The sequence below is a fragment of the Sprattus sprattus genome (genome assembly GCF_963457725.1).
Source record: "Sprattus sprattus genome assembly, chromosome: 2".
NCBI classification, from domain to species: domain Eukaryota; kingdom Metazoa; phylum Chordata; class Actinopteri; order Clupeiformes; family Clupeidae; genus Sprattus; species Sprattus sprattus.
The window spans coordinates 70,109,280-70,120,593 of record NC_137921.1 but is presented as its reverse complement, the minus strand read 5'-3'; the positions used below and the strand labels follow the sequence as shown (position 1 = coordinate 70,120,593).

Sequence of the window (11,314 nt, the reverse complement as noted above, 5' to 3'; positions counted from 1 at the left end):
CATCTCATTTCAAATATATGTTTTAATTTTGTTACAGAATGGCCTACCTTAATAACTTGTATGTAAAAAGTGGGTGAAATTAGGTTGTTGTAGTTTAAAGCCTGCTTTAGCCATTCCACCTTTCTACAGAATCAGACTATCCTGGAGTCGTAGCGTAGCAATACCCTGAAAGTAGCACACAGCACTATTTCTTGAATAATCTTTATGTTTGGCCAAACTTACTTTAGGGTTCATTAAAGAATTATGTGGGGTTTATGGTCGTAAACCCATATGAGAGAAATATGCATCAAAGCCTGGAGCTAAAACTTTATGGATAAATATCCTTGAAGAAGACTGACATTTTTCTTATATATCACATCCCTGGGAACCTCAAACATAAAACAATACATGTGGTGTACTTTTTAATTATAATGTATTATTTAAAGTTTTATGTGGCAAATACTGAAACGCCATATTACAGTACTGTACAAATGGACAAGAAAGAAAGTGGGGTAGGCCATATCGATTTGTCTATCGAGCTCGTTTGAAAATTGCAGAATATCTGCGCTTTTATGAGATGACAGCACTTGCTGCAAAGACTCATGGCAGAGATGGCCAATTTCATCAGCTGACGTAGGCCTATCACTGCCCAGCTTTATTAGTTGAGTAGGAGGAGGCAAGATCCATTTCTGCAGAGAGGCAGCTAGGAAGTGAGATAGCTAGGCCTGTTCGGCGGAGGAATACACATCTCTAGCTGCTCTCCATCGAAAACGCGTACAGCCAAAGCCTACACACCTACATTTTAACTAGAGGACCTGTATCCCGGGGACGCTCCTCACATAGTCTAGTGTTCGTGCATTATCTCAACTCGATTCCGTAAAACATGGTATGTATGCTGTTTACAGTTTTTCTCATTTTGATTATAGCCATGTTTTCAGATTCAGAGATAAACTGTCTCTAAATGTACTGTTACATTGTACTGAATGAAGACGTTTTTTTTCCCCGGAGACAATTTTGTGATTTAATGATGTTTGGGGAATGCGGATGTGCATGCACTGTAAAAAAAAAAAAAAAAAATGTTTTGCGGATAATACAAGTGAATATAGCCCCACACATTAGGCAATCTAATTTTGGAGGCTCACTCTTTACAGCGATGCAGCAGTCAAAATGGAGCGGGAATCCGCGACAACTGCGCAATTCTTTCAAGCTATTTGGCTTCCGTTAGATAATATCGGGTTACGGTGTTGCAACCTGAGTAAATTGAAGAAGCCTAATTCACACAAGGTTTTGGTGGCTTCTGGGAGAAACAGACGAGGCAATATTCCCTAAGTGAATTAAAATGATGGATCTGAAAACACGGGAGAGGGGGAGGGGAAGCGGGGCAGTGGTAGCCAGCTCCGTAGCAGGGTAGGCTGTTTAACATGGGTTGGAATACCGCTTCCATTCATTCGTTGACGAATGCTTAAACAAGGCCTACTCACCTGATCCAAGGGAAAATAGTTGTTTTGTGCGGAATCATTCACGTGGTTTAAGTGCTTAAAATTAAATAATGGCCAGATCTGTAGTGTTACGTTTAATGCTTTGGCCAGTGTTACGTCTATATGCTATGGCGCTTTTGGTAAAACCTCACAACGCAGTTCGATAAATGCATCATTGAATAGCCGAAAACACGAACATTCGTATGTTTTGTAAAAACAATAGGAGCTTGAAAGCGGGGTCTATATCGACTATATGCGATGGCAAAATAACCATAGCTTATTGAGCATGAAGGACTCTAATCGTTGATAAAACGATGGATACACTCGCGCTACATGTTCATTTGGTTGTCTTTTGCATGTTTTCAATGTATGCAAACTAAAGGCTGATGTCTCAATTGCACCAGTTAATAGTATTGACATCAGCTCATTGCAGGTTCATTTCTTTATGCGGGGTATTATTTGTCCTTAAATGAACGCCTTAGCGATGTGGTTTAGGCTACATGGTAACATGCATACATGTGTGATCCTTGCATTACTACCCATGCTATCAGATTTCCCAAATACTGCGGACTCAAAATGACAGGACTTGGTCTGTACGGGTTGGGGATGTTCCGAAACCTACTGAACTATTTTTCATGTGGGCCAAAGAAAAATCCCTAAAATAAAAGGTGTGGTAATTTATAGTGTGATGTAAAAAAAAAATATATTTTTTTTTTAAAGAATACAAAAACAAAGATTGCCTTGACTTGACCACGTTTCTGATTGATTTTACTGGCATGATGCAACCATATGCGATCCAGTATTAGTTTTGGTACTGACACTAACACTCTGTTTTGACTGACTGTATTGACAGTAGACTCAAAACAGATAGTTGTGATACAGGTAATGTTACACCACAAAGCCCTGGGTGAGCCCCTGTCCCCTACCTGTTGTGATGTTGCATTTGCTGTGTTTAGTAGCTCTGGCGACACCTGACTCTGCTTGCATTATTTATTTACTTACTTGGCTCTTACCTTTGTCCTGGGTAACGCAAACAGCTATCCATTCCCACTGTCATGTTTATGCTCATGGCAGGACATCAAAGGACACCCTAGATTTGGACTCATGCTTAAACTTGACAGGGTTTTAAACACATTTATATTTATAAAAGACCTCATGTTGTATAAACTCTTGAGGTGAGGTTGTTTGTTGTCCTCTCCCATCTCCTAGGATGTCCTCCGAACACGTTTTTTTGTTTTGCATATCTGTGTCTCTGCCACTGTCCTCTAAGCTAAACCCCTTAGGGTGTGTGAGCTCTTCAGTGGCTGCGCTCCTTGCCCTCTCCACACACACACCACTGAGCCCTTTCTTCCACACGACCCCTAGCACTGCCTGCCCTCTTGGTACAGTGAGAACTGACCCGGTTACCCATGGCTGTCGGGTGAGGGGGGAGGGGGGCACTATGCCAGAAGGGTTTTCTGAGCAGCTGCCCCCTTTGCACTGGCACAGTTCCACCTCCCAGCCTCCAGCCCCCACCCTAACCCTCTCACCACCCCTGCCCCCTCCACCCACCCCTTTCTCCTCCTATCTACCTCCCCTTATCTGGGGCAGGGAGAGGCAGCAGCGGGCTTGCCCTGGCGATGTGCGTGGGCGCGCAGAGTGAAGTCAGCCGTGCTGTTCTGTCGAGCAGGAAGGGCACTCCCACACCCCACCGAAGCTTGCCATGCCTCAGTGACGCCGTTCTGGGCAAAGCTAGCCAGTTGGCAGAGCGGGCGGGCGGGTTGGGCCTGGCACTGTAGCCTGGGTAGCAGCGTGAAAGACCAGGGTGGATGATGCCCATGACATGGGCAGTGTTGGGCAGTCCATGAAACAAGGCCAACCAGAACGGGCGTCGCCTGGTAGCGCCAATGGGTCCCTGATCCATCACAGAATTTCAGCCACTCCCTTCCTGAGTGCTGAGGGAAATCATTATGGAGGGAGAGAGGCTGCTACTACACCCATTAGGTCATTTGCGCCACTCTCTCCCAACAGCCATTAGGCTCTTCCTGACTCGTGGGACTCTGCTGTAAAATTGGACGCACTTCTTCCCGCATTTCCTCTCATTAGACAGCCACGCCATTGGTCAGACGTTTTTTTTTGTATGAAACGGCATTTTGTTTGCTGTCAGTTATGCTCTTGTGTGAAAAATGTTGCTGAGCTGTCACTGACACATTTCCACTCGTGGTGTCAGCAGTGTTAATCTAGGGTATTAGACTATGACAGGCTCGGTAGAAGAAACAGAAGCACTCTGGTTTGACATATGGCAGTTCTGAAATCCCACATCATTGAGATTGGATATGAGGCCTTTCTCTGTGTAGTACATGTTTCGAGGTATCTATTGACCATGTCTTTCTCTTAAGAATCCTTATCACATCGTCGTAAATGACTATGGGCTGGGCATCTTTGTTTGCCTAGTAAACTGATTAACTAGACTGTAGCACTGTACACACTCACGCAAATGATGTGTCACCAGCAGACTCCTGGCTTTGACATTTTCAAGGGACTAACTGCTTTCCCTTTATCCCTTTTAGGCTGACCAACTAACAGAGGAGCAGATTGCAGGTGAGAAAAACAGTTTTATGTTCATTTCTAATGTGACATAACCAGGAATTTACCATTTTGTTCGGTATTTGTTACTACTGCTACGATTACAGCTATGACTACTCCTCCTCCTACTCTGACCGACCATGGCTACTCATGGTCAGCCAGGAATAACTTTCACCGGTGATTGGTTGAGATATTGAAGTAATGTTCTTCTCCGCTCTCTCCCCACCTCACAGAGTTCAAGGAGGCTTTCTCCTTATTCGACAAGGACGGCGATGGCACCATCACAACCAAAGAGCTTGGCACCGTCATGAGGTCGCTGGGCCAGAACCCTACAGAGGCTGAGCTGCAGGACATGATCAACGAGGTCGACGCTGACGGTGAGTTCACATATCATGATTGGTGGAAGGAGGCCAGTCGTGCAGACAGAAGTTGGTGTTGTTAAACCAACTGGCAGTATTGAAAGTGGTCAGGGCCACACAACATTGTTGACAGGGGGTTGGATGGGGAGTTGGGATTTCATGGTTAGTTTCAGTTACTGCCAGTAACTTACTGGTTTGTAAAACACAACTGGTAGGGTGACTGGTGGAGTGAGGTGCCATCCACAGCAAGATAATGGGTAAAATATGCAGGGAACCCACTTACTGAAGAGAATGTACACTTAACTAGCTTCAGATAAAACCGCAGATTAAATGTGTATATGGAAATGAAAGTATCATCAATACAGATTAGGCTATCTGTAGAAAAAGACATGGCCATTTTTCCCATGCACATTAATAATGTGAATCCTCAGAGTCAGTCAATTTGGGTTATTACTGACAACTGATACTGACCTCCTCTTTGCTGAGAGCAGAGTGACTGTGCCAAATCCCTCAGGTGTTCTCTCCCATCTATCTGTTGCATTGACAGGGGGAGACGTGAGTGTGTCCGAGCTGGTCTGAGAGCATAGCTAGTACAATTCCCAGCAACCAAAGTCAGATTCCTCAACCTTTCTAAAGTTTTCAAATAATGGCCTGTTTCTCAAAAACTCAACTCAATGCTGTACACTTTTGACATTTCCAGATTTGAGACATTGAGGCAAAAATGTTGACATTGGGGATTTACCAGTGTCTGACATAGCCGTCAAGAGTGAGTGACGTGGTGGCTATGAGCTCAAGGCTTACGCTAAGACATGAATGCTCTGGTCTGTCAGTGGAGGAAACTGAAACACTGAATCACTCAGAGAGACCAAGTTAGGTCTGGCTTTTTTTTTGTTTTTTTGGGGACATTTTTTGGGTCCTACGAAATTGCTCCATATCGAACACCCCACTCCAAAATCAATGACATCTCAACTTGACCACAGAAAAAAAAAATCCCCATGGTTCTGCTTTATCTCTCCCACTGACGCAGTCCAGGCCAGACGGCAATAAACCTAGTAATGGAAAATAAAAGCGATTACATAATCCACTCGGCACATCCAGTACCCACACACACGCGTTTGAAGGCGGCCGCCGCGCCACAGAGAGGAGCTGATTTAGAGCGCTGACAGTGGAAGTGGCCTGGAAATGACTCAGGATTATTTAATCATTTGCTTGACAACAGTGAGCCGCCTTGGGGAAGACTTGTGTTGCCAGGATTTACAGTACAATATGAACCCTTTTATTTTTGGTCAGTCTACCTCCCTACAGATAAGAAAACATACATATGAGCTATATATGAATCAAAACTATATGTTTATATCTATGAATATGTACAGGTGTATAGACAGATTATGTAGATGTATAGTAGATGAGTTAACCCTTTGTTATCGAGACCTTTATTTTTGCGTGGCTTTCTCCTCTTCCTTCACCTATAAAGTAAGTAAGTAAAGTTTATTTTTAGAGCACATTTAAACGCAGCTTGCACTGGCCAAATGCTGTACATAGTGCATTAGATATTGAAAGAATAATAAAATAAGACAAGATAAAATGGAATAAACAAAATATAGGGTGGAAGATCACAGCCTCCTGCTGACAGATCTCCATGTGCGCCCCCTTCCCCCTCCCCCACCCCTCCATGATCTCAGTCAGACCTCAGCATTGTTTATGGAGGGGATAATCCTGGCCTAGTGGCCTTCCACCCCAAGCAGAGCTCTAAAGCTGCCCTTTGCTCTCTCAATCTCTAAGCAGTTTTGTCGGCTCTGCTAGCGTAACCGATCTCCCCCCACCACCACCTCCACCCCTTAGCCCCCGCCGCCCCTCCCTCTTCTGGTTACAGTGGTCGTGTTCAGTATCCACTCTCTGCCTAGAGCCTATCCCGACGTGTCGTTCAGCAGGCCCGCCCGGGAGATTGTGATCCCTAGATAATCTGGACCTGCGGTCACATGGGTATTGATTCCCCCCCCCCCCCCCCCCCAGTGAATCCCTCGCTCTAAGCCCCTCCCTGTTTGCGTGACTGAATTATTTTGCCATCACTGTGAATGCAAGGGGAGAGTGGGTGGCTAAGTGTTTCCCCCCCCCCCCCACTCCGCCCTTACTAGCAAACCCATTCTGTGATTCACGGTGAGTTTGCATAATGGATCATGGATGGCCCGCCAAGAGCATAGGGCTTTCCCTGTGGCAGAGGAGAGGAAGAGTGCTGTGGACAAATAGAGTTGCTGTACGAGTGTGTGTGTGTGTGTGTGTGTGAGGTGTGTGTGTGTGTGTGTGTGTGTGTGAGTGTGTGAGTGTACTCACACCGTTTACCGGGAGCGCTGCCATCAGTTGTGTTTTTATGGAAGAGAATGTTTTAACAAGAGGAAATCCCTCGTGTGGCTGTGCCGCCACTGTCTAGATTGAGATTGTCCTTTGTTTAATTTGGCGTACTTTCCATTCTCTCATTCGTTCTTCTCTCAGGGAATGGAACCATTGATTTCCCCGAGTTCCTCACCATGATGGCGAGAAAAATGAAAGACACAGACAGCGAGGAGGAGATCCGTGAGGCCTTCCGGGTATTTGACAAGGTAAGGCCTCTCCCTTCCTCCAGGTCGATCAATACCGGTTTTGATGACATTTGAAACATTTAATCCCGTTCTGAATAAGTAAAAGAATGAATGAATCGTCCGCCATTATGACTCATTATTACTCAAAACTGGGTTTTTGAGACCAGTTATGATCAGAATAATCAGTTTTGATTCACTTATTTCATTCAGTACTTATTGAGTAATGAATCATCAGCATAAAGACTCATTCAGTCGTCAGAACTAAATCGTCTTTGTCGGATCAACTCGGATCATCGTGTCTAAATGACTCTCTTCTGACTCCAGGACGGCAACGGCTACATCAGCGCAGCCGAGCTCCGCCACGTCATGACCAACCTGGGCGAGAAGTTGACGGACGAGGAGGTGGACGAGATGATCAGAGAAGCCGACATTGACGGCGACGGCCAGGTGAACTACGAAGGTAAGGAACGAAACGCCAACGCACACCATCCCTAGCTGCCCTTCCACTGACATCACAACACACATGGCTATGACCTTTCACCCCCCACAGCACTTGAGGGAGGGGTTGGGTCACCATCTGTATACAATAAGCAAGCTCTAGGGCGTGAAGCTCAAGTGTGAGACCCTCTTGGAGGAGGTGGATGTTTGACTCAGTTTTCCTGATGATCCAGGGTTCTCTTGAAGGCGAGCTCCACCTCATGGACAACCTGTCTGTGTCCATCTGCCGCTCGGTCCAGCTGCCTCAGCTAGTTCTGCTGATGTCAAACTCCCTCTTTGTCTGGCTTGGGATGGACTTTATTTTCCTCCCTCCTCACAGCAGTGTGAAATATTTATTTTATAGCAGTGGTTCTCCACTGGTCTGGCCTTTTATAGAAGTGGTTCTCCACTGGTCTGGCCTGGGGTCCCACAATCTCCCATGGTCATTACGTTGTGGCCCACATTTTATAGAATTTAAACAATAAATGAAATATAAATATTTTAACATGAACAACAGCCCTACTTTTATCCCTGCATTCATAGCACATTAGCCTGCCTGACATCAGGTAGATGTTTTCCCTATACTGTTGAGTTGGCTCCACCTTTTGCCCAACTTAATGATTTAAACGTCTTGCTATGTTCTTCATCAAATTAGCTGTTGTAACATTAAATGTTATTCAGCCATACATGTTAATTTCTTTCCACATACAAAACTGCATATAACTTGACATCAGTCACATTACAAGAAATTACTTTACCCAGAAACAACTACAGTAATTAGCTTAACATTTTTAACATAATTATGAATTCTAACACAAAGATTCAACTAGCCCACCAGTTGCATCCCTGTAGACAGCTAGTAAGGCAAAGTTCTTCCTGCTTGCGTTACAGTACTACTCCAGCTGTCACTTCAGACTCTTGTACAGTATGCTGCGTTTCTGCCGCTCTCGCAGAACTTCCAACGTTTCTGTCCGAGAGCTCCCTTGAGGAATGAAAACCTTTTCAAAATTAGGCTACTGTTCATAATACAATTCTGAAGGAAACCTTTAGGCGACCCATTCAAAATGATTCTGCAACCCACCAGTTGAGAAACACTGTTCTTTAACACCATGAGTTTTCTTAAGGTGCTCTGCGTCATCATGGGGCTTTGATTTAAGTCCGAATGAAAGCCCTCTTGAAAAGCAAACACTGAGTTACTTGTGAATTTTTACACTTCTGTTTTAAATTGTTTCAAAATGAATAAAAGCGTTTATCAATCAAGGAGGCAGTTGCACAGCTGGTAATGTTATGTACAATTACATAACTAATTTCTCTCTCTTGTTTGCTCTTTCTCTCTGTCTCTCTCAACAGAATTTGTACAGATGATGACTGCAAAGTGAAGCTCGTCCATCCCTTCCTGCCCTCTTAGACGAAAAAAAAATCAAATGTTTTACTTACCTCTTGGAAAAAAAATGTTCATTTATTCATAATGTTTCTGTATAGAAAATAATTGAATGTTGAAATAAAAATATCCTTCTGTCCACACAGAAAAAATACGTAAAAAAAACATCTGCATGAAGTGGTTAGTGATCCTGTCCCCAAAGAAATCAGTTTAGCATCAGTAATAATAAACGAGAAAAAAACTATGTATCTACCTTCGAAACTGAAGAGAAACAGCATCTGGTGAACTCCTTAAGTTCCATTTGCTCTTGGTGAAGTTTGGGCTGGCCATAATTCTTCTCTCTGTGTTCTGTTCTACATGCATGCAGCTTGAGCATGGAGCTCGGGCTCCAGCCAATCAGAGCGTGCTGATTCCACTGAATTGTCGTATCGTTGGTTTGGTACAGTTTTTTGTATATTGAAAGGAACCCTAAAGTGAAAAAAAAATTATGAAAAGAAAGCTCTTAATTTTCACGGTGGACAGTGGAACGGGACTTTTATTGTATGGTGGGATTGAAAAAAAAAATTATAAAAAAGTTAAAAAAAAAAAAAAAAAAAAATCAAAAATGAAACAAAAAAATAAACATTTAAAATGTTTGGCATGTTTTATTTTTAGTTTAGTTTACTCTTTTTTTTCTTAGTTTTTTTTGCTCCTGCTCCTAACATTTTCAATCTGTTGTTTACCCCGTCTCCCTGTCTCCTTACTTTCGTTGAGTTCCTTTCGGACGGCCATGTTTTTGTGCCTCTTGCTTTGGGCCGTAGTGGTGTTTGGTGGCGGTGGTGGTGGTGGGGGGGGGGAGCGAGGGGAGATCAGTAGGGTGTGGACGCACGAGGGGAAGGGTGTTGTCAGCGCGTCCCTCTCCTCTGGACCATGTCACTGGAGCAGAGGGCTGGGGTGGAAAGCTGGACAGGGGTGTGAGGGAGGTAGGGCAGTTGGACGGGTGTCCGGGTGAGGGACAGTGATCCTGTTTACTGTATCTGCAGCTGGTTCTCATGGGTGAGGTCAGCATAAGAGGTGTCCTCCACTCTTCATTCTGAGTTACAGTTTACAATCATTCCAAGTTGTACATGCTAGTCTTTCTTTTATTTTCATTTTTGTTTTATTTTATTTTCAAATAAAAAAGACCATGAACTTTAAAAAAAGAAAAAGTGTTGTGTTGTGTGGTGATTCTCAAAGAGCCTTTAACAGCCTCAGCGCGTTGTGTTTACTAAGGTATGACGTGGCCAGACTTCTGTAGGTCTTATGCTAAAGGTCATATATATTTGAACATGAGTGGTATTTCAGGAACTGAGTCATCAAATTACATAACCCACACCAGACGCATCTGAAAGATTCCTGATTGATTTACAATAAAATTAGTAACCTGTTACTGAGACACAGGTCCAACACTGAATGTCACATTTCTTACTGTAGTGTAGCTAGCAGTTAGCTGTGTCTTATTCTCCATTTCACAATTTACCCATGGTCTTGGGTAAGAAGGGCGACATAGCTTGAAAACTTTGTAGTCTACCAAATGGCCTTTTAAAGAAAAGGTTCCTTTAAACTAACAACTGAAAACACGACAAACACAGCACCCGAAGCACAAGCTCCAGTGTCCTCTCGTTAACAATGATACATTAACTTAATGTCTTTTTCAAGGAAATCTCATCATAGGCCTTTTACAGTCTTTTGGGTCAGGGGCATTAAAAATAAATGGGCTAGGGTTAATAGTCAAGCCTCACAGTACACAGGAAGCTCTTCCCTCATAAAAGCCATCATTCAGAGGTTCCTAGCTGTCAGGAGAGTCGTGCTAGACTCTGCCCTGCATGGAAATGTGTCCACAAAGTGAATAGATCCTCAGCCTCAGTGGTCTTGATATTATAATACAGGCGTAGGCGTAGAGCATAAGAATAATATAGGTTATTATTTAAGGACACAGCAATTTCCTGATAGCAATCACGTATATTAGATTCTTACAGGAAGTTTTGCTTCTGGGTCTCCCAATGGAGATACATGCAGTTGGACGGTTAACGGCATGGGTATGACACCCGAAACTGACCAATAAGAGGTCAGTTTCAATCAGCCAATCAGCACCCTCTCAACTCCCTCACACAGTGAGTGACATCTGAGCTTGCCCTGGGGTTAAATTAAGCACATCAATATTTCACATGTAAATGAAGTAGAGACCAAATTGGCAAGTAATGGGAGAGGGGTTCACCTCCCCCACCCCCTATACCCCCCCCCCCCCCACCCCCCCCCCCACACACACACACACACACTCACACACACACACACACACACACACACACACACACACACACACACCACCTCCCCAACCAGGTGCCGCACTGAGGGAGTGCAGAGACATATCACATATCCTAACTGCAGTGACACACACACACCCACACACACACACACATACTCAGAATATACACAATTATTACACCCTGGACACAACCTTTGGCAAGAGTTTGCATCCCA

The 11,314-nt window shown here is 44.0% G+C and overlaps 1 protein-coding gene across 1 annotated transcript; it reads left to right on the top strand.

Annotated features, from left to right (window-relative positions):
• The first annotated feature begins 681 nt into the window (after positions 1–681).
• calm1b (calmodulin 1b) lies at positions 682–8,859 on the top strand. Its single transcript, XM_080831967.1, has 6 exons — positions 682–865; positions 4,007–4,037; positions 4,256–4,399; positions 6,872–6,978; positions 7,282–7,417; positions 8,785–8,859. The coding sequence occupies exons 1-6, from the start codon at positions 863–865 to the stop codon at positions 8,811–8,813; spliced, it is 450 nt and encodes a 149-aa protein (XP_080688093.1). The 5' UTR covers positions 682–862; the 3' UTR covers positions 8,814–8,859.
• Positions 8,860–11,314: the final 2,455 nt, after the last annotated feature.